The sequence below is a fragment of the Osmerus eperlanus genome, chromosome 13 (genome assembly GCF_963692335.1).
Source record: "Osmerus eperlanus chromosome 13, fOsmEpe2.1, whole genome shotgun sequence".
In the NCBI taxonomy this organism is placed as follows: domain Eukaryota; kingdom Metazoa; phylum Chordata; class Actinopteri; order Osmeriformes; family Osmeridae; genus Osmerus; species Osmerus eperlanus.
Window position 1 is genome coordinate 3,840,738 of NC_085030.1, and position 23,375 is coordinate 3,864,112.

General features: G+C 45.7%; 4 protein-coding genes across 4 annotated transcripts; 1 reads left to right on the plus strand and 3 right to left on the minus strand.

Annotated features, from left to right (window-relative positions):
* Nucleotides 1-941: 941 nt before the first annotated feature.
* On the minus strand, nt 942-4,584 carry slbp (stem-loop histone mRNA binding protein). The gene is made up of 8 exons (XM_062476996.1): nt 4,399-4,584; nt 3,515-3,646; nt 2,960-3,064; nt 2,784-2,846; nt 2,517-2,651; nt 1,636-1,785; nt 1,289-1,394; nt 942-1,113 (listed from the first exon to the last, which is right to left on the minus strand). Exons 1-8 carry the CDS (start codon nt 4,455-4,457, stop codon nt 1,051-1,053), a joined length of 813 nt encoding a protein of 270 aa, XP_062332980.1. The 5' UTR covers nt 4,458-4,584; the 3' UTR covers nt 942-1,050.
* Nucleotides 4,585-5,053: 469 nt separating this feature from the next.
* tmem129 (transmembrane protein 129, E3 ubiquitin protein ligase) lies at nt 5,054-8,161 on the minus strand. Its single transcript, XM_062476821.1, has 4 exons — nt 7,615-8,161; nt 6,937-7,411; nt 6,296-6,455; nt 5,054-6,120 (listed from the first exon to the last, which is right to left on the minus strand). The coding sequence occupies exons 1-4, from the start codon at nt 7,817-7,819 to the stop codon at nt 5,863-5,865; spliced, it is 1,098 nt and encodes a 365-aa protein (XP_062332805.1). The 5' UTR covers nt 7,820-8,161; the 3' UTR covers nt 5,054-5,862.
* A 2,070-nt stretch (nt 8,162-10,231) lies between these two features.
* On the plus strand, nt 10,232-16,399 carry atoh8 (atonal bHLH transcription factor 8). Its single transcript, XM_062476096.1, has 3 exons — nt 10,232-11,253; nt 12,503-12,694; nt 15,553-16,399. Exons 1-3 carry the CDS (start codon nt 10,609-10,611, stop codon nt 15,556-15,558), a joined length of 843 nt encoding a protein of 280 aa, XP_062332080.1. The 5' UTR covers nt 10,232-10,608; the 3' UTR covers nt 15,559-16,399.
* Nucleotides 16,400-17,025: 626 nt separating this feature from the next.
* Nucleotides 17,026-23,035, minus strand: st3gal5 (ST3 beta-galactoside alpha-2,3-sialyltransferase 5). The gene is made up of 6 exons (XM_062476095.1): nt 22,711-23,035; nt 21,343-21,463; nt 20,864-21,222; nt 20,154-20,340; nt 19,892-20,050; nt 17,026-19,799 (listed from the first exon to the last, which is right to left on the minus strand). The coding sequence occupies exons 1-6, from the start codon at nt 22,740-22,742 to the stop codon at nt 19,542-19,544; spliced, it is 1,116 nt and encodes a 371-aa protein (XP_062332079.1). The 5' UTR covers nt 22,743-23,035; the 3' UTR covers nt 17,026-19,541.
* Nucleotides 23,036-23,375: the final 340 nt, after the last annotated feature.

A 23,375-nucleotide genomic window follows, 5' to 3' on the forward strand; every position in this document is an offset into this window, starting at 1 on the left:
GAAATGAGCTCGTCTGTTGGTGACCTCCAGAGGAAGCTGCGGCCTGACTGAAATCACTAAACACACCTAGGTATCCTCTCTTTCCCTGCCACCTGTCTGTCTGTTACCCGTCTGTCTGTTACTTGCTACCTGTTGTCTGTCTGCTACCTGTCTCCTTACTTGCTGCCTGTCCGCCCACCTGTCTACCCGCTGACTGTCTGCTCAACCTTTATCTGCTACCTGTCTTATCGAACCTGAAGGGTTTGCTGTGACAAAACAATATTGTTGGAAAGGAGATGGTGTAGATCTTTGGTCTATCAGATATATTTTGCTTCATCATGGTGCAATACTGCCATCTAGTGCTGACTGAGCAGAATGACAAACACACACACACAAGTCGCTTAAGTACATAGGACAGAGTACCCATCATCCATTAATATGACGTATCTAGCACCACTGGTAGATGAGGCCATGTTAATTCACAGGATAATTTACATAATGAGAACAAGTGCATATCTGTCTTCTATAAAAAAAAAAACCCACACACACAATCTGCTCTCCACAGAATATCTACTCAACACTTCTATGTAGCATTTCATAAATCTCTCACAAATAACAAACACCATCCAGATGCAATACACAAGCAAAGGTACCTTTTCCAGCTTAATTATTTATTTCAAAAGATCTGCTCATAAAATCGAAACGTCATTAACAAAATACATACAAAAATATTAAGAAAATGTACAGAACAATATTGTATTTTCCAAACAAGATAAAACAAACTTAAGCAAAACAATTAACAGTAGAATTACCATGTTTTTGTACATTCTTTTTTAATTTTTTTATTTATACATCCAGAGCATGAACAGTTCTAAAAGAGATTCAAGCATCAATTCAACATCGAGGAAACATTCCAGAACTATTTACAGTTGAGCCAGTCAAGAGAAGGGCTTGATCGTATGATCCTGTTTATTTACAGTACTTTCTAGAAGGGCTGTGAGGCTGCATGTTACCTGGGGGCCAGCACCCAGAGGAGAGGAGGACATGGGGGGGGAAGGGGGGCAAGTGTAGCTAGGCCAGGTCCAGCTCTGGGTCTGTCTTCATCATCTTGCTGGGCGTCCCTAAACACGAGTCCTGAGGGGGGAGGGATCAGTAATGCCGAGTCAGAGCAGAACAAAATCACAGAAGCCAATAGACCATGGCAGTGCCAGTTTATCTGCTGGTCGGGTCTGGATCAGTCTAGTGTGTGGAGGAGCAAGACTATGGTTCTGATTAGCAGACCGGACTGGCTGGAGCAGGACAGGCTTACCTCCGAGGCCTTGCTGACTTTGGAACAGGGTGTGCTGGAGTCTGAGCTGCCAGGGAAGTCTACATCCAGCTGGATGTCCATCACGTCTCCCAGGTCTAATTCCTCTCTAGAAAAACACAAGGACCCAACAGCATGGGCATACAGAAGACAACATGTGTGTTGCTTTGTGTGCGAGTACATGTCTCTTCTCTGGCCTGCAGATGGTGTGTGTCTGTGTGAGATTGTGTGTCATGGCCCACAGGGGGAGGCATTTCTTCAGTGAGAGTCAATGTACATATGATTCAAGACACATGCATGTCTTATGTGACACGCATACACCCGTGTGTGTGTGTGCGCGCGCATCTTACATGGCCTGCAGGTCGCTTCCCTCCAGCGTTGGGGGGTCCCACACATGCAGCTTGACCTTCCAAAGCTTGATCTGCTGGTCCCAGGAGCGGCGGCTGTACTTCTTAAACTTGTTTGGGGTGCGGGGGTGGGTGCCAGGCTGGCGCAGATGTCTGGGGGAGGCAGGGCATTTTAGAAAAGGAGGCATTTCAGAGTTTATTGACGGTATTAGTGACATGAAAGGCGTATGTGACCCCACACAAGCCATTATAAAACTCAAAAATACAGCCTTCGATTCCTCACTTCCTGAATGATCTCTGAATGGACATGATGCAATACATTGTAATTGCTTCTCTGGAGTTGCTACTAAATCAGCCGTTTTTTGTTTTACTAGATCAGGCCTATACGGAGAAATGTTTTTAGATCACTCCTGACCACATCAATACCAGTGTGTGTTACATGAGTACTGTTTCAGTCTGTGTGCGGTGTTTCAGTCTGTGTGCTGTGTTTCAGTCTGCGTGCTGTGTTTCAGTCTGCGTGCTGTGTTTCAGTCTGCGTGCTGTGTTTCAGTCTGCGTGCTGTGTTTCAGTCTGCGTGCTGTGTTTCAGTCTGCGTGCTGTGTTTCAGTCTGCGTGCTGTGTTTCAGTCTGCCTGCAGTGTTTCAGTCTGCCTGCAGTGTTTCAGTCTGCCTGCAGTGTTTCAGTCTGCCTGCAGTGTTTCAGTCTGCGTGCAGTGTTTCAGTCTGCGTGCAGTGTTTCAGTCTGCATGCAGTGTTTCAGTCTGCATGCAGTGTTTCAGTCTGCATGCAGTGTTTCAGTCTGCATGCAGTGTTTCAGTCTTGTATGCAGTCCTCGAGGAAGAGTAGATCCTGTGAAGAGTGACCGGGGGTCCCGTTAGGACGTACCTGGGCACTTCCTTGATGTAGCGGTCGTAAGCCAGGGTGTTTTTGCCGTAGCTTATCTGCTTCTGTCTCCTCAGTAGCACCGACTCGTCCGTTTCCATCTCTCCTGCAGGGACAGGAGATTCACGAGAGTCCGAGCTGGAAGAGGGAGAGGCGACAAAGAAACAAACGATGATCTCACGGGAAAAAACGATGAGCGTGCGCCAACGCGACCACGCACAGAATAAGCCTGTCCACCGGTAATCCCACCCATCCATTCTTCTTCCCTACCTTTCAGTGGAGGCCTTCCGTTCCCTCTGAGAGAACTCAGCCGTCAGAATCCTCCTCCTGTAACTGAAAACAACACCACCTTAAAGTCGGCCGAGTCGTCGAGTGTCCATGCCGGAGCCCCAGTTGACAAAGAGGCGGTTGCGTGTGCATTCAGGCGCACTGTGTGCAATGCTAACCGTTGCATGTCGCGCCGTACGCTGGACCTCATCTCGTGCTCGTCCACCTCGGAGCCCCAGTCGGCACAGCGAGACATGGGTCCCTCTCCTTCTGGGGTGGTGAAGCTGGGGGGAGGGGGGAGACAGTCAGGGTCTCATTAGCATTAAAGCCATCTGGTCTTCCTCTGTCTATTGTTCTGTGGCACTTCCTTCAAGGAGTAGCGTCACACATATGTGATTCTGAACATTCCAACCGACTATTTTCCGATAGACAAAAACTATATGACAAACGCTATAGTATGGCTTCAAAATTTACAATTAGGAGGCTAACAAGTAACACTAGCAGGTAGTAGCATTGCTACGAGTATTATGCTAGGTTGCTAGGTAACGGAAGCTAACTAAAACTAGCTAGCTTCCGTTTTGGAAAAATAACTCACTCCTTAAAAGGTTGTTATCGGGTATTTACATTCTTAACATGAACCTGCAATGTATTAAAGGCAGAAACATTTTCTACTTTTATTTTAGTTGCTGTTACAGTAGTACCTGTCGCCACCCTTTAGCTAGTTGGATAACTACCTGCTTGGTCTGCCGTCTGAGTTCTCGTGTATTCTTTCTTTCTCGTCTGTGGGTTCCGGCTCAACGTGGGGCCTCAGGCTGCCGTCCGCTCCTCGTTTACGGCAGTTGGACCACTTTGAAGGACCCTTGTTTCTGGAGACAAATAGACATGGATTATGTGTGAGAGGTTGTACAACAAAAATGCCCTACAGCTGCCAGAATTTGTTTTCTTAAAATAGCTTCTTGTTTGATTTTTCAAATTGTAAGTAATGTTATTTTGTTTCCACAGTAGCTAGTAGCTTATGTGTTTGGATGCTGGCATTTGTTAACGTGACGTCGTTAGCGCCAAAAGGAGTTTGCATTGTTAGCAAGCTAGCTGTTTATCATTCGGCTAATTGTTACACTAGTTAGTGGTTATCAACTACAATACAGTTACTGGAGATCATTGCATCGACAATCACATCACTTTGAAATGTGGAGACGTCTATTGAAAATCAAGACAGCAGCAATAAACAACATTTCAGTTTGTAGCGGCAAAGCTGTAACTTTTGACTGCTGATACAGCTAGCAAGCTTTGCAGTGCAATGCAAACGCAACATAGCTACCTAGTGGTCGGTTTCTGGTTAGTCATGTTATTTAGAAGATATCAGGTTTTTAGAACACAACACTCAATTTAGGAGGAATGAAATAAAACCGCTAATGGAAATACGTTTACTAAAACGAGTGATTATTTTGATACACCCGTAGATTGCCAAATTCGATAGCTAGCTAGCCAGATCATGCACAGCTAGCTATTCTGCTATCAATTCGCGGGAGAGCACTGGCGCGAGAAAATCCAGTGGTTTTAACCAAAACTGTAACAACAGTAGGAATCTATGCTTGAAAACAGACTGTGCTTTACTCACCTATTTTCATCGCCGTTAAAGTCGGCGTCGGTGTGTCTGGTTCCGTGCCGGTAAGACATTTTGAGAGAAATATTGAACAGAAACGGTGGAATGCTTGCTGTTGCTTCAGTGCCAAGAACAGGAGTGATTACCCGGTAGTACTGATCGCGCCAAGAGGTTGGAACTTGACAGAAGGGGGTGGGACTTATGGCACATTTGATTATTATGCGGGTGCGGACCAAAAGCATATTTTTTGTTTACGCGGTGAACTAAACCTGAGACGCAATTCAAATAACGCATCTCTATAACTCTCTGTGTTTCATCATCCATTTCCACATAATTTTTTTTAAATACAATTATGACTATGTTCAGGCTATGGCCTGCACCTCTTTGTGTCACCGACCGTCTCTGGAGGAGGGGAGGCCCTAACTAAACTGCTCCTACCCTCGTCTGGGAGTTTTACCCTCGTCTTCTTTGAGGGTTTAGGTAGGTTGGTTTAGGTGCAGTTCTATGGGCGTATGTGAAACCCTTTGTGATATTGCTTGTTAAAGGGCGTACAAATAAAATGTGATTGGATTTCATATTAATTTCCATTAATTAATTAATGTCCGTCCACACAACGGCAATTGTATCCATCACATAATCAGGCCACAGACAAACAGTCAATATATACTGTATATATATTTAATTACAGGTAGAACAGCATAGTAGTGTTGAGGTAGCAGATCGCCTTTTGCCCTAATTCCATCCTGGTAGGCTCTTGAGCTCACACAAGCGTACCTGAAGACACCGGCCTACTCACCAACACCTAGGGTCACCACTATATGACAAAAGAGACACATGAAAGGATAAATTCTAAAGAAAGTTTTTTATATATATATATATTTTAGAGACAGAGGAAAAATTAAATGTGTAATTGATATGCATGTTTTATACAGTATGTTTGATTCCCAAATCCCAATGTAGCCTTGTGAGTTGTGCACAGTCATATATAGAGAATAGCAGATCTTAACTCTTCCCTTTTCGGGCTCTTGCAGTACTGGAACCGTCACTGAGTCATTCAAGCTGCCAAAATTATAGTCCAACGCCAGTCTCACAAGGATAATAGATCGTAGAAATGGGGATAAAATCGAAAGAAATGTAAAATCAGACCACTGTGAATAAAGTACAGATGTTAGTGTCTCTGTTGAGACTTCAGCAGTGACGCTGGACAGAAGGCACTTTTGGAACTTTAGATGCTCAGCAGCTCTAAACAGGTTTGAGGCGATGAGATGGCGTATTACTGAGTCACGTTGGCATGAGGAGGGCTCCAAACCAAGATGTTATAAGCCATAGTCCTCTGGCTGTCTGGTGGGGGGAGAACATGGGTCTTATTATATAAGCGCTCACAGGCTGGTGAAGAGGGGTAAGGACAGTCAGCCGTCCCAAGGGAAGGGACATGAACAGTCCGTATCTGATAGAGAGAGGCACCTGACGCCCAGAGGGTCAGTGGACCTGACAGACATCCAATATGCAGAACTTGGCCCTGCAGGTGGGGCAGGGCACCGTGCTACTCAGCCAGGTCTCTGGGTGTTGCTGGTCCTGGCGGCTGGCAAACCACTTCCCCAGGCAAGTCAGGCACCACATGGGCCTGCAGTAGCACTGCTGACACTCCCCATCGCCTCCCTCTGCATCTTCCTGGCACAGGCGAAGGAGCTTGATGCCTGCTGGGGCCTGCATGCAGCCGATGCACGCTTCCAAATCCTGGGAGACACGCAGACACATTCATAGAGGTAAGTCATATTTAACAACCCTGGATCGCTGGTAGTCCTGGTTCGAGTCAGTTGTGTATGAGTCAGTTAGTAGTATACTGACTTTATGGCACTGGTTAGTTAGTAGCCTGTGTGTTGGGTTGGCAGTTTGTCAGTGGTGTTCTGACCTGTCCGCTGGGTGGCTGGTATGTCTGGTTAAGCTCCACCTGGCTCTTGAAGGTATCTAGGAAAAGGTCACTCATGGTCTGATGGATCACCACATTGGCAGCGTTCCTGACTGGAGCATGTAGCTTCTCTCTCAGCTCTGCATACTCTGTAGAGTTCAGCCTAAACACACACACACACACACACACACACACAGGTAAGCCCATGTAACCAACTTAAGTTGACTTTTGTAAGTCCCTACCTCATTTTGTATTTTGTGCCTTGTATTTTGCTGTAACTATATGTTGTCTTGCACATTTGCGCTTTGTCTTGGCCAGGTCGCCGTTGCAAATAAGAACATGTTCTCAATCGGTTACCATCGAATTGCTAGGTTTTGGTGGCGTAGCTCGCTAAATCTGTGTTTATGAAAGGTGGTCAGTTGCGTGTGAGTCTGCGGACCTCAGATTAAACCCCCAGAGTGGGTAAGTGAGGGAGAAAGCAATACTGTCAAGCAACACAATGACATTTAGTAATTTTTCACATTTACATTTACAATGACACCTGTGATGTGTCAACACAAACAAGTAAACCACATTTATAGGTGAAGACACACATATAAAAACAACCCCCCCACACACACACACACACACACTACTGCTCTGACCTGATGTGGAAGGTCTTAACACTGGGGTTGATGCTGGCCACGCTGAGCGTGAGGATCTGAACGGGCGTGGCCGAGTCGGGCGCCAGCTGGTGTTGACGTGACTCTGTGACGGTAAGGTGTGTGTCCTGCTGCTGGGCCACGTGAACATGGTACGTGGTCACCTTCAGGATCCAGGTGTCTGTGATCACAACCCTGGCGCCCGGCGCCCCCGTGGCAAACTTGTCGATGCGGCGGAATTCAGTGTTGATGGAGACGGCCACGGCGCCCCAGCCAGACTGGCCCAAGGCGTGGGCCTGGAGGGTTCTGGAGATGGGGTGGTTCCCCCAGCGCCGGCCCGACCAGTAGATGACAACGGCCCAGCTGCAGATCTGCAGGGTCAGGCAGAGAAAGAAGAACAGTCTCCATCCCTCGCTCACCTGGTGCACGTAGATAAGGTTCTTCTCTGGAGCTGCAATGCACATACCCAGGTAGTAACCTGGAGGGTCACACAAACACACACTTTACTGAAAGGCTGAACCCGCACACACAAACACACAGAGAAAGCTGAATCATACCGTATGGTGCTTTGTGATTCTGTAAGATAGGTCGAGATGTGTGATTCTGCTTGTTGAGCCTTTCCACTGCTTGTTCGGTGGAGGGTAGGCTACAGTTCACCCAAATAACTTTTCTGTAACTCACCCAGAGGCAGAGTCGAGTGGACCAACAGGGTGACGCTTGTCCTCCTAACATGGTACTGGACGAAACCAATATCTTCACTGCCGAGCCATCCCGAAAACAGGTTCTGCACCGTGAAACCGGCAGATCTAAACTCACTCGGCGTAAAAACGAAACAGAACGCAAATACTATATACGTCAACGTAAACGTTACTTCTGGACTGTCCATGTCAAGTGTGGACGGTACACGTACTATCACTAATTAATGTTTACGTTAGTTGGGACAGAATGAACTGTACAGTCCACGGAACAAAACGGGTGAATGACAACTTCCTGTGCCACGATGTCGTGAAAGGCACACTTTCAAAGTAAAAGTCCCGGTGCTACTCTGTGCTTGTGTGAATTGCAGATACTCGTTTTCTTGTTTTGTTACCAATAAATGCAAATGCAGCTGTGATATTAAAATGCCTGAGGTGATTATGTGTGGTGACAGTTATCTTGTACTTGGCCCAGCATATTCAACGGTTGTGAGGGCTGACGTGCTGGGCTGAGATAATTGCCCCAGTCAGGGCTGGAAGCAAATCTGTGTGGATAATCCTGGACTCATGATGGTAAAAGGTTCACCGAGGTGAAGTTAGTTTCATATTCGACGTTCGACATTCGTCTCACATTCAGAAGACGCTACTTTGCAGCGTCGAGTTAGGGACCGGGTGAAAGTTACCCATACAATTTAGAAAAATTATGACTTTTTAATGATTTTATGACTATAAAACCTCAAACAAACAAACAGCAGAGTATTCCAACATTGTCTGGTATACTTCCACAGCCTTTACTTTTTCAATAATGTTTTTAAAAGAATGATAGAAAATTGCTAATCTCTGAAAATAGCATGAAATCTTCACTAATCTCAATATATTTTTCAAACTTGTGTCAATAAATCTCAAATATACACCAGATTATTCTAATAATGTCTGGCCTACTTCCACACCCTTTACTTTTCCAATAAAGTTTTGAAAAAAATTCAAATTAATCGCTAATCTCTGAAAATAGCATGAAATCCTCGCTAATCTCAATATCTTTTTCAAACTTGTTTCAAAAAATCTCAAATACATACCAGATTATTCTAATAATGTCTGGCCTACTTCCACACTCATTACGTTTTCAATAAAACTTTTTTTAAATGATAGAAAATCGCTAATCTCTGAAAATAGCATGAAATCCTTGCTAATCTCAATATCTTTTTCAAACTTGTGTCAAAAAATCTCTAATATACACCAGATTATTCTAATAATGTCTGGCCTACTTCCACACCCTTTATTTTTTCAATAAAATTGGAAAAGTGAAGGGTGTGGAAGTAGTTAGAATAATCTGGTGTGTATTTGAGATTTTTGTAAACAAGTTTGAAAAAGACATTGAGATTAGCAAGGATTTAATGCTATTTTCAGAGATTAGCGATTAATTGGAATTTTATTCAAAACTTTATATAAAAAGTAAAGGGTGTGGAAGTAGGCCAGACATTATTAGAATAATATGGTCTATATTTGAGATTTTTGACGCAAGTTTGAAAAAGATATTGAGATTAGCAAGGATTTCATGCTATTTTCAGAGATTAGCGATTTTCTATCATTCTTTTAAAAACATTATTGAAAAAATAGACGGTGTGGAAGTAGGCCAGACATTATTAGAATAATATGGTGACAGTTTGTTTTTTATATCCATAAAAAAATCCATTATAAAAGTCATAATTTTTCAAAATTGTATGGGTAATTTTCACCCGGTCCCTAACTCGACGCTGCAAAGTAGCGTCTTCTGAATGTGAGACGAATGTCGAATGTCGAATATGAAACTAACTTCACCTCGCTAAAAGGGTCAGGGTGGTAAAACTGGAGGATGTGGTTGCAGGAGGAAACCAGGGTTGCTGAGCACAGAGACTGGCACTATGCCCGGGTGGTGGCATCGGCGCTCCAAAGTAAAAAAACACGACCTCACCATAAATAACTTGCATTAGTTGGTCAGTGTTGTTTTCAGGCGTCTGAAAATGGTCAAATAGCGTCATAGATTGTTTTTTCGATGTCAGAGTCAGCAGCACTTGGGAGACATTCACATTCATAGACCCCCATAAATAATCTGATCATGCCCGAAAGACACGAAGGTGACAGTACAGCAGGTGGCGCTGTGTGACTGAAACGGTGGCGTCAAGTGACGGTCACCGGTTGAAGTTGTAGTGCGGCATGCAAGGCAACCCGAATAACATAAGGAATGAAAGGATCTCAGTATTTCGTACTCTGGTGAATTTAAAGAAGGCAAACATAAGCAGTTGGGTGTTTGGTGTATTAGAACATATTTTTACACTAGATCCACTTGACGGGGGTAGCCCGAATTATTTAATTCTGTTACGATTATTCGTAAGAATATTAAGACACACAATTTTGACACCTCCGTTGAAACTTCCTAATAACACTATTTAATCCCCTGGCATGATTGATTTGCATGTGTTGTGGCCTCTGAAGACAGTACATGACACTGATCCAGTCAAAGTACATTACTGACCTATCAATCATGTAGCCCGCTGACACTTTCAGACTCGATGTTTTATGCGATCGGTAGGCTCTGGGCGGTCTCACCACGGGCAGTGAGGCGTCTCATCTCGCCGACCGGCCGACCTACCGACAGGGGCTCATCTGTAGAGTGAGCTATAAGCAAACACAGATGAGCCGTTGCATGCGCACACATTCACATTCACTTAAAAACTGCTGGCAGCTCCTGATGGCTCTCCAGAAGACGCCAGGAATCCACCGAAGCAACACCCGCCTGCACATGCAGTCTATTCTTAAATTCTGTTAGAGCTCGTGTTGATGAAAAGGCTATCTTTGGTCTGAATCGTAATGGTGCAATGCTCGAGAGCTCGCGCAGTGATATGTTATTAATGTAGTTACACAGTGGGAGATCATACGTTGTTGCGCAACCATCAGCCAGTCTAACTGAATCTATAGTTGCGGTGTCAGTTGATCAGTAGAAATGAGGAACCCGCATCTTCTCAGCGACGGGTGGAAGATCAACGGAAAGGATGCCCCGGGGAATAAGAAATTCAAGAGAAAGGGACGTGATCCTAAACGTGTCAGCGAGGTCAAAAGTTTCAATAACGATTCTAGAACGGATGAGGACTCTATGGGTGAACTGATGGAGGAGTCGTTCCGATCCAGCTCACTGAACGGTGCGGCTCTTTCGCTGGCCTCATCCCTGGGCTCATCAGGTAGTCAGAACATGGCTATAGATATGAGGATTAACGCAGTTCCGACAATCACCGGGACTCCCCCTGCTGCCCCGCCGCAGCCCGGAGCCGAGCCCGCACACAGGGACAGCTTCCACCCAACATTTCCTCAAGTCACGGCGTATGACCATCAGTCGTACGGCTCAGAGCATGCTGTACAGTCCCGGATTGTTTTGTGCCAGCCGCGCTCTGAGCGGTCCCTGTCCGCCGCCTCGCAGGCGCCTTTCAGTAACAACACTGGCGAAGAGTCGCCAAGGAAACGGCCGGGGGAGTCGTCTGGCGTCGTGACCGAGATCAAAGCCATCCAACAGACACGGAGGCTACTAGCAAACGCCAGAGAGAGGACACGCGTGCATACCATCAGTGCAGCATTTGAGGCGCTCAGAAAGCAGGTATTCCCTCTGAACACACTGAACATACAGAAGGACAAGGGCCTCCTGTGCTGAAGGCTGGCACTGAACACCTCATAACTGTCATACCCAGAGGGAATCTGACAAGAATTTTTGCTATGGAGCCATAGGTAGTTGTATAGCAGGAGTTGGTGTACAGTTCAATAGTATGGTGTTGTTGGTGGAAAGCTCTCATGTGTCTCATGCTCTTCCCCTGTCACCTGTCAGCCATGCCCGTGACCAGCTATCATCATAGCACAATACAGACATATTCAGGTCTTGGGGGATCCCCAAGCTAGGTGATGGGTGGCGGGTATGTAAAATAGCACGGGACCCTCCAAATTTAAATAGTTGTCTCTCATGGTGGGTCCCTTAACTTTTATGGGGGGTCTGACCCACCGTAAATAATACACTGGATCTAAATGACAGTTCCGGAACAGCATGACAGAGAAATGAGAGTGATGCTTTGACGAAAATAGGATTTGTCATGTCTGGTTAAAACGACTTATGAGAATAAAACCACAAAGGGACATATTCCAGTGTTTGTACTTTTGATTGAGGCTCTGTTCTTGTTTACGCAACGTAACATTTCTTGATGATCCATTAATTAGACCCACAGTCAGCTATCTCATACTCCAGTCATGGCTCCAGCTGACAGTGTCTGTCCTGTTAGTCTTTGACAGGTCTCTGACAGCTGTCAGACTCTCCTTTTTCAGTGTCGGCCCTGTCCATGTCCTTCCTGTCACTGTCCTTCCTGTCACCGTCCTTCCTGTCACTGTCCTTCCTGTCCATGTCCTTCCTGTCACTGTCCTTCCTGTCACCGTCCTTCCTGTCACTGTCCATGTTCTTCCTGTCAATGTCCTTCCTGTTTATGTCCTTCCTGTGACTGTCCTTCCTGTCAATCTACTTCCTGTCAATGTTGGTCTTTTGTAGTCTATTTTCTATTGACACAGCAGCCTGACAACTTAAGCCGGCATCAATGTGATACCTTAGACACCATCTCCCTTCAATACCACACAACACACCATGGTCTGGACCACCATCAGCCTGCTCCCTCAACACCCAACCCCACACCCAACAGACACCCACACATCCACCCACCAAGCTACCCAATCAAGTCAGTCATCCACCCAAAAACACCCACCCACCCACTCAACTAGACACCCACAGACTCGACCTGCTGTCTCGTGCCCCCTCTAACCAACCTCATGCCTGTCACCCCCCCCCCCCCTTACCCCTTCAACCTTCCCAGGTGCCGTGCTACTCCTATGGCCAGAAGCTGTCCAAGCTGGCCATCCTGAGGATCGCCTGCAACTACATCCTGTCCCTGGCCCAGCTGGCCCAGCTGGACCTCAGCCCAGAGCATGGCAGCATCAGCTTCAGGGAGTGCGTGGAGCAGTGCACTAGGACCCTGCAGGCTGAGGGACGCTCCAAGAAGAGGAAGGTAAGAGGAGATGGGGGAGGGGGGGGTAATGGGTATCGAATGGGTCAGGGTGAGGGTTATTGGTTGCCTGCTGACAGGCTGAGATCATATTGGGTGCGAGCCTCGGTTGTCTGTCGGAGGCTTTTTGTAGAAGCGTCAAAGAACCAAAGTTTGATGGACCCTAGCAGCTTCACTGCTGTCAGGAGGTACTGAGCCCCCTGAGCACCCGAGACGTGTTTACACAGTCACAAGTGATCGCCAGATCGGCAGTCAGGTCAATAATGACAACATGTACACACACACACACATGCGCACACACACGTTCACACACACAGAACGTCACTCCAATGGGCCATGTCAGATGTGAGTCCGGGTGACAGAAGCCTTGAATTTCCACCGTAACAAAAGAAGGGAGCGCTCTCTCTGCACCCCCCCCCTTTATCTCTCCAATTAATCCCTGCATTCCTTCTCCTAATAAGGGTTCCCATTAAATTAAATCATCATCAACGGGTGTTGGAGACAGGACTGGGTGTTCTGCCAGGTCCAGAGGTCTGTAGAACACAGCAGAAACCAGCAGAAAGGGTTCCCCGGGTGAATAAAGTCCTGATTGATGTTCCTGAGCGCAGCATTCTGACACCAGGAGCCTGTAAACTTAGGGTGAACTTCCTCCTTCTCCCTAAAGGACCCTCTCGTCTTCCTGTAAATGATCACAGCTAGTTCTGTAAAACACACACACACACAGAGCAATCACACAACAACACCCACACACAGGACGCAAACACACATGTAGGACTCGGACCAGGATGGTTCTGACGAAGATAAGCATCCAACTTCTCATGCATGTAGGACACACACACAAGACTCTGGGACAAATCCTTAGATTGAGTTATTCTTTAATCATCTGTCAACATTCTTCCCTCACACTTCCTCTCACTCTCTTCATACTTGTCTGTCGCTCACTTTCTCACTCCTCCCAACAAATCTCATTTCCCTCACCGTATCTCAACTTAGACACTTGTGTGGCCAGCAGATGTTTAATATCAGTAAATAACCTTGTGTACAATTATCACTCTAAGTAATCCTTTAAATGTTCAGACGTGTTGACTGTAAACACACAGTAGCAGCTGCCTCTCAGTGAAAGCATATTCATCTCCATTTACACTCAGAGCAGCTACTGTTGCCGGGTAAGACAGGGACTTGGCTGTGTAGCCTCGATATGTTCTAGTTCATATATTATATATATATATGTTCTTTAAAGAAAATAAGAAAAAAAAACATTTCCTGATTGGATAATACTCGATGAAACATAGTTGTTTATTTGTTTTTAGATTTAACATATCCTTCCTAACTAATCTGCATGCATGTAACTTTCCCCTCCCTCCCTCCCTCCCTCCCTCCCTTTTTCCCTCTCTCCCTTTTTCCCTCTCTCCCCCCCCCCCCCCCCCCCTCTCTCTCTCTCTCTCTCTCTCTCTCTCTCCCTCTCCCTGTGTGACCTAATGTGTTTCCCTAGCATAAGCGCATTCAGAAGGAAACTAGCCGCGCAGCTTCCCCCCCCCCCCCGCCCTCCCCCTGGCAGTCCCAGACACCAGATGTTCCTGCGCTGGCTGGGAAGTCCTGCTGGCGCCACGGAGGGCAGAGGGCAGGGGGAAGGCACGCGAGCTGGAGCCCACAGAGACGCCTGGCTGCAGGAGCTGGCAGATTCCCCAGCCTGCTCTGCTCCGCTCTGCTCTGCGCCCGGCCACATTCCCCAGCCCTCCCTGGGCCATCTGTTCCAAAAAAACACTTTGAAAAAAAAAAAAAAAGAACGAAAGAAAAAAAAGCTCCACTGATCATCACTCTCTTAGGATACGGCTCTGAGAGCAGCTGTTACTGGGGCCGGGGGGAGGTGGGGAGGGAGAGGGAGGGAAAGGGAGGGAAAGGGAAGGGAGGGTGAGAGGGAGGGGGGGTGGGGGTAAGAAAGAAATGCCTTTGTCAGTGAGAGCCAGTGAGTCTGGGGGGAAACTTTCCAAGGGGAAAAAAAAGTTTGTTTCTGAGCAGCGGCATACTGATTAAAGGCATGAAGCTGGATGTGGAGCAGTTCTGGCTCAGTTCTGCCCTCACAGCCTCAGCCCAGCTGCCTGGAGAATCAAACTTATACCACTTTATTCACATTTATGAATTAAAAACACAATGTCTTATTTTATTCATATGATTGTATTCATATGATATTATTCAGGGGCTTTTTGCTAGATTTACTAAATAAGTTTTTGATGTTTAAAACTAATTATAGTTTATAAAGAAACCGATATGTGTATTGCCACCTTATTTGAGTGAAAGAGGGAAGAGATACAGAAGAGAGAATAAAGAAGAACAAAGATGGAGAGGAGAGTGAGAGGGGAGAATTGTGTCTTTATAGAAAGACTACACAGGGAATGTTTGGCCCAGTGTTTCTCAAACACACCATGAGAGAGCCAAGGAATGTTGTTGTGTCCTACTGGAACCCCCCTTCTTACACTTCAGACACACACAGAGAGAGAGACACACACACAGCCATCAAATCTCACCCAACAACAGATCGATTCCAGGAATACTTCTCTCCCCTCTCCCTTCCTCCTTTCACCTCTTACTGCCCCCCCTCACCCTCTACTGTATGCACAGCCGCTCAGTCAGCACCTATGATGTCACTGGTTGATATTTATACTTGTCGGTTTACACATCCTCTCCTCCTGGTGGGTCTGTCTATCATCTATCTATATACATATATCTATCCACCTATCTATCTATCTATCTATCTAATATATATCTTTATATAACATCCATCCATCCTCTCCATGGTTATATAGCTTGCTGATCATGTTTAGCCAGTCCAGGTGTTCATGTTTAAATGTGTTCTATTGCAGGAGTGAGTTCTCCAAAGCTCATAGGAGACAGGTAAAGGAAGAAGAGGACAATCATCACATTGACAGGGGCCTGAGGAGATCCCCCTCCTCCTCCTCCACTGCTGCAGGTCTTCCTCACGGCCACCCTGCAGGTGAATATCCCCCCAGAAGACAACTAAGTCCCAGGCCTGGTCAACCAGACCTATCACCACACTTGTCTTTCATCAAATGAACTCAGGAGGGTTTAGCAGGCTGGCTGAAAGTCAGGACACCAAACCTCTGGTCCTCCAGGCATACAAGAGCCTGTTTCTTTTCACTGTATCCCAAGATGAAGAGAGGCTCGCCGGGCTGCTGGCTGCCTTTCTGTCTGCCTGACAACTTGGAGCCCGGAGCCAGACAGCACAGACAATGGGAAATAAATATATGGAACTGTTCTCTCTTCCTGATGTGGATGGAGGTTTATAAGTTTGAAAGTGGCAGAACAGGACTGCAAATATCCTTGCGGTTCAACTTCAGTTAGACAAAGACTACAAAACCCATTTAGCTGGACTTGTCATCCTAGTGCCTTTTCATAGTCTTTAATATTTTCTTGGCAGAATGCATTTATCTTTGCTACTTGATGGAATGTACAAGTCATATAACATATACTGTATTAGTTGGAACATACATGGAATTGTATAGAGATGTATGACATTACTATATGAAATTAGGATATCTAAGAATGTCTAACTGGACAGTTTTGTTAGACACAGGAGTGAGAATACTTTATTATGCTTTAGTGTTAAACAAGCTCCTTTCTGTCTATAAGCCTGCAGCTTGTGTCCTGGTAAAAGGCACTTTAAAACTCCAATAAAGGAAGAGATTTTAACTTATTTCAGTGAATTTGTGCCACTTGAAAACAGAGACTTAAAATCGATGTCCCCAAAAGCAGCACTTCACAATGTAATTTGACCTAGAAGATTTCTGTAGCTCATAGTACCTGACTTAACAATGAACATGACTGTTGAGTGTGACTGATATTGCTCAAAATATCTGCTTCATCAGTACAAATTGTTTTTCAATTCATAGAAGCCTCAAACAGGTCTACCAGGCGGCATTTTCTCTTCCAGAGACGACTTATGACCAGATCTGTTATAACAACATGAGCAAAGTCTCTTGGTCCCGCAGTGTTCAGTCGAGCTCACAGGCGGAGAAAGGGTGTGTGTGTGCGTGTGTGGGGGGGGGAGTGCCTTGCGTGTTTTCCACCGCTGCTGCAGCCGAGTCCTGGACGCCATTCAGATTTTTACAGCCCAGCAAACGAGGGCTGGAGCCGTGCAGGAAACACTAGTATCCTGTATACACAACGGCTGTCTGCTGGAAACAGGCCGCAGCGCCGCTGGAGAGCTAGCCGTCAGTCAGGCGGACATCTCCTCTGAAGTCCCCCGCAGGACTGACACCGCGCAGACCCATTTCAACCGGTTCAAATTCCAATCAGAGAGACTTTCAGACAGTTGATTTAGGATGTATGCTGTTCATTTCTTTATTGTAGTTATCCCTGAATGGTTACCCCGTTCTTTTTTTAACAGAAGTATGGACATAATTCTCAACATATAGATTCACAAAACAGTGACAGACCAATAACCATGTTTAAACTTAGTCTTCTACCCTGATGTGGGGTTTCCCTACCCCGTAGGCTGGACACAATTTGACATGCAGTTTTTTATGCTTACACTCCTGGACTGAAAGACAAACAAATGTGAATGAAAAGAACTTCAGGGTATGTCCAGGTAGACAGCTATCTCTCTTCTTGACCTGGGTCAATCACAATTTGCAGGTCCTTCAGTGATTTATCTCCTGGTGAAATTTACATTTAGTATTTTTTTTTAGCAGATGCTCTTATCCAGAGCGACTTACAGTAAGAACAGGGACATTCCCCCAAGGCAAGTAGGGTGAAGTGCCTTGCCCAAGGACACAACGTCATTTGACACGGCCTGGAATCGAACCAGCGACCTACTGATTAACAGCCCGATTCCCTAACCGCTCAGCCATCTGACTCCCATATTAATACAATTAAGCCAATCCAATTAGTCCAATATATGCCAACTGTGAGGATAAATTATTTACATCGATTTTAAATACTTTGTTTACAGATCTATGTAATTGACCCAGGTCCACATGGATATACAGTGTAAAATCTATTACCTTTAGACCAAGCTACAGAAAGAGGCTCCAGGCATCTGCTTTGATAATATGCTGCTTACGCCATCTGGTGGCTGAATGTTGGAACTGCGGGTGTCTGGGTCTGAAGTCACTGGTGCCACTTGAGGTTTATTTACTGTAATGTAACTCTAAGAGCAAGGCATCCTGTCTGGACTGGCCCAGCTAATGTATTTGACTTATTTTGTACTTCTGCACAAAAACACTACAACTGACACTTTGTAATCAAATCCAACATTCAGGCATTTCGCCGTAGAAGTAAAAGAACCACTAAACGTCCTTCACCAAAAACATTTACGACGTGATTATTTGCACTAATTCAGACAGTCTATGACTAGAGGCATCTTGAATAAGTAACCCATCACAAGGATGATTGAATCCAGGAATTACAGAAACGGAGGGAAAGGCGTTCTCTGCTAACCAATCAAGCACCAAGTTTAGCTGCTGTGCCTGTATTGTATACATAGTATGTCTATGGGCGGGCGGGGTGGCTTCAAATGGATTCAAATTCATGTAGTTCCTGGTAGTGTCACTTGTCTACAGGGCCGGATTAACAATTTTCTGTGCCCTGGGCAACAAGGCTGGGCAACAAGGCTCAAGGCATAGGCCCCATAGAACGCTCTCCTCCAGCTTCAGCGCTTCAAGTCACGTGACTCTCACTCGAAGTGTCCGCCCGCGTCGTAGAGCTGGCAAGCCGCAAGCGGCATTTGTGCAAGCAGCTACTAGACTACACAAACACATATTTTGATCGAACAAGTTGCCATAAAGTGCTCACATTAAGGAAAGTAAGGACTGCGTTCATAACGTGATATAACATTTTAGTTGACGCTGTCCAGGGCCCCTTAGATGTCATGTGCCCCTGGGCAAGTGCCCAGTTGCCCTAATGGTTAATCCGGCCTCGCTTGTCTACCTGTTGAACCTCTCCTTCCATAATGATGGCTTTGCTTCTATAACTGCCTTTGGAAGGCTGTCCGATGTTGGAAACTCGATGTGAGATTTGTTCCCATTCATCCACAAGACATCAGTGAGGCCAGGCACTGGGAAATTAGACCTGGCTCGCGTGTGGAGTAAAAATGTTTCAGAATGTGTACGCAGGAACGCATCAGGAACTGTTGGGAGGGCAAAGCTCCGCATGACATATTGCAGCCCTCTGAATGTTTAAACTGAACTCACCAATTTGGTCCTCATCCAGCCCCTCAAATATTCTGGTTAATGCTGCAATAGGTAACATTATAAAACTAATTCCAATAAGAAAACAGCACCCCCAATTCTATTCTTAGTTTCCATGCTTTCCTCCAGCTCAAGTTTGATCCATCTCGCTGCAGCTGATTCCACTGGCATTGAGCTGTCAACAACTCTCATAGAGCCTCACTAGTTTCCATTTAAGTATTCAGTAAAAAAACGTTTTACTGAATAAATCTTACCTGTTGTACCCTTAAAGGTTGGCAGTGGGGGATTTTTTATGACTATTCATTTTGGGGTTGCCTCAAATCCTCACAGTGATCCATGAACACGGCCAATTATCATAGGCACTCATACATCACAGAAGTCTTCAAACGTTTTCCTTTCTTTCTTTTTTTTACTACTAGGGACAAATGGAGTTGGGAGTTGACACCTACTAATAAAAAAAAAACACTTTTACCAAGATTTTGGTAATCAAGACCTGGATTGATGATATTATTATTATAGTATTAACCATAGGGAACTAGGTTTTACAGTACAGTGGAGTTGGACTGGGCGGCAGGATACAGCATGAGGCTGGGGGGGATGGATGGTAGGGGTGCGGGTGGTGGTGAGCGCCCGGCAGAGAGGCCTCAGCTGGGGCAGAAGGAGCAGTGTAGCCCCCCGGTCAGGTCTGAGATGGAGCCATCCCTGACAAGGCTTTGCAGCAGGCTCCTCTCACAGTCCAGGTTGTGCATGTCCTGCTGCAGCATGGCTGCCATGGACAGGTTGTCGTAGTAGTGCAGCGGCGCCTCCTGCTGGCTGAGGTTGTACCCAAAGCCAGCCAGACTCACCTCGTCGCACAGCAGGCTGGCCAGGCGCAGGGCAGTCACTCCCAGAGTAGGAACATTCTACAGAGGAGAGGAAGTGAAGGATGAGGAACCAGAGCTCACAGCTGAGACTGGTGAGTATGTGTGTGTGTGTGTGTGTGTGTGTGTAGTACCTGGTCCCAGCCCCAGAGCCGAGGCTTCGGCTCAGGGTAGTGCAGCAGGTCCAGAGCCACCTCCCTGATCAACTTCAGGTTCAAAACCCGGAACCCATTCACCTCCACCGGGATCTGGTCTGGAACATTCTGCCAGAAGAACAGCCAGTTCCACAAAGACTGGAACACACACACACCTAGCATTAGAAGAGTGTGTGTACGTTGGTGTTGCATTATATTGCTTGATTTAAATGCTAATAGTTTGTCGTCCCCGGAGCCTCACCACAGCCTGTCTGGTGATCATGGCCCTGAGCCAGGCCAGGTCCACAGCCTTGTAGACCACAGCCACAAACACAACACTCGGGTCAAAGTCCTGCCAGACCTGCGGGCTGCCCTCAGGGTAGCTTATCCTAAAGGAGGTCCGGTTCCCCACGTCAACCGTGTGAACCCCCAGAGGACCACTGTTCAGCCTGGGGAACATACAGAACCCAAGGAGAACCCATGGGGGAAGAGGCTGTCAACAGGATGTCTAGAGAAATATACAAGTACTTATATACATGTACTAATATACTGCACATTAACTGATATACAAATATGCATGTACCAAATATACATGAACCAATATGCATGTACTAATATGCATATACTGATATACATGTACTGATATACATATACATACATATATACTAATATAATTTACACTAATACATATGTTATTGTACAGTATACTAATATACATGTACTTCTATACATTTACTAGTATACAAGCAGCCATTCAGGCCTTGTTCTCCTTTCACACACGCAAGTCTTGGTGCTTGTCTGTCTCACTAACACAGTCTATTGATCTATTGTCATTTAGAGTTTCTCTCTCATAACATAGTCTAAAGATTCTCAGCTCCAAACCTCCATGACTGAAACATGTTTAGAGAAGCTGAGGTAACAGTGAACAGGGAAGAGGAACTGGCAAACAGGAATTGGGAAAGCTGGTCTCACCTGATGACCATGTCAAAGCGGTCAATAAGTTCACCCAGCTTCATGCCTCTGAGGATGCCTCCATTTCCCATGACCACACAGCGGTGGCACTGCTTCCTGTCTTGCTGCTGAGTGGGGTCATCGGCGTGGTCAGAGGGGGGCTGGGAGAGGAGCCTGAGAACCTCCTGCAGTTTGTCCTCCATGCCATGGAAGCCAAAAGGGGGCGGGTACCTAAATGTGTCCGGGGTTAGGGGCGTGTCCTTCCACAGGAAGGGCTGGGTCAGATGACTGCCACCCTGAAGCCGCGCCTCCAAGGCCTTCCTTGTGAATTTGGGCCGGCATTCTTCTTTCAGAACTCTCTGCACGTAGGACTGAACCAGCTGCAACACAAAAAACAGAGGTAGTTTAGGACTGGACTAGGACTGAGCAACAACCAACCCATGAGGTCCTGGGAGACAACAGACAGCAAGAGTTCAAAACCTCAAACCAGAGGGGCTTACCTTCCTTTGAGCAGGGTCAACATGCCACATCAGAGGCTTCTGGGAGTTAGAGTCGAACAGAGGGAGGGTGACGAAAGCCAGAGAGATCAGAATCAGCACCACCAGGGGCACTAGAAGACGCCTGCAACACCAACACAAACACACACACATTAGCAGGCATACACACACAGCTTGTGCACTTCTTGTTTATAAACTACTGCATAGATGAAGAGAGTTGAGCAATACACATTTGGTTTGTCCACAAGCTGATATCCAGACTGATGGATCCTGACTCATTCTGGTCATTCCTGCTTCACCCTGACAGGCCCTGACAGGGAGAACAAGAGTGGCACAGCACTACGGAGGTGCCAGAAATGTTTCTGTTTGAGCTGGATTAGCTGCAGCATACAGCCAAATACTCTGATGAAGTTTTACAAAGAATGCATTGGCACACTCTGCATCTCGAAAGTGAAGCACACTTAACCCTTGTGTTATCTTCGGGTCATTCTGACCCATCAGTCATTGTGACCCACCGTCGTATTGCGACAAATTTACCTCATACAAAAACAAAGTGAAGCATTTTCTTTTAACTGTCGGGCTGTCTCAGACCCCCCACATTGGAATGGTTAAAAGAAAATAATTTTTATTTGTTTTTGTATTGGGTAAAATTGGGTAAACACAACAATGGTTCGTTATGAACCTTTGGGTCATGTGACCCGAAGGCAGCACGATGGTTAACCTACGTGTTATTCTGCATGCCATGGTATCACTAATTTGTGCTGCCTATTTTTCTATTCGTTTAAAACCAAATTAACTTGTTCTTAAATTATTTTGGCCTACATTAATAATATATTTAGGATACAATGAAAATGTATCCCAAATAGGCTACATGAATATACTGTGTTGTTAGAGGCGGTGGTTAACTGAAGCGGTTTTTATGTAGGACAGCGTGCGTGAGCCAAGGTACGCTACCCTAGTTAGTACCCCTATTAGTGCTAATACATTAGCAAGTAGGGATGTAAAAACGACATTATACTTTTGGCCTTTTACTCTTTAGTGCTAATACGTTTCTTTTGTCTTCTTCGCACAAGCTGGAAGTTTCTCACATTCTTCTTGGGATAAATATATTCCGGAAAAGGTATTAAATATCAGTTCATAGTAGGTGAATCAGATAGTTCAATCACGCGACGTTTTAAATTTGCACCATCATAATGCTGTAATGTCTGCAATGGGATGAATAGGATGCTTACACCAAAATCAACACCATCATACTATTAACTGTTAAATACATGTGAAATAGGACTACGATATATTTTATGGCAATATTTGAAGTAGCGTAAAGCTAAAGAGGACAAATTCCACAATTTTTGCAGAACCAGGTTACCTTACCTACGGGATCCACAGCGCTTTGGTATTCTCATTATGCTCCAGACCTCAACCGGACGTGTTGTAGTGTCGGTTCTGTTCAATCTGCTCCGCTTTGGCCGGCTATGGCCATGGCCTGCTCACATAATTTCAGACCCCAATAAAACATTTTTTACTGTACTGTGGTTAATAAATAACTTGGAACAGCATACTGTCTAAAGACCAGAAGATGAGATAAGATGCATGCAATCGCCAAATTCTAAAGTCAGTCTGGGTCACTGGACCGGGGACCGGAGAGGGTCTGCGTGAAACCCCCAGTTTTTTCAGTATCTATCCACTTCTGTGGATAGATATCTATCCACTTCTGTAGCTGCACTGGTGGATACCTAATAAAGCCAGCATCTGCCTATTCGAAGAGACAAATTCTTACATTTATCCAATATATTTTCTATGTTGATGTCGGTATCCAATCATTGCCTTTACATACTTTACATTAACTCTCCAAGACCCACATTATGATTCTCCACAAATGATACAGTTATGTCCAAAAAACACAACCAATCGACGGCTTGGAAAGCCACAACATCCGTTGAACGACTTCAAAATAAAAGCCTGTTAGTCAACCGAGGTGATTGGAGAATTCAGTTAAATCCACTCAAAATCCTTTGCTTTGCTTTTTGCACTGCACT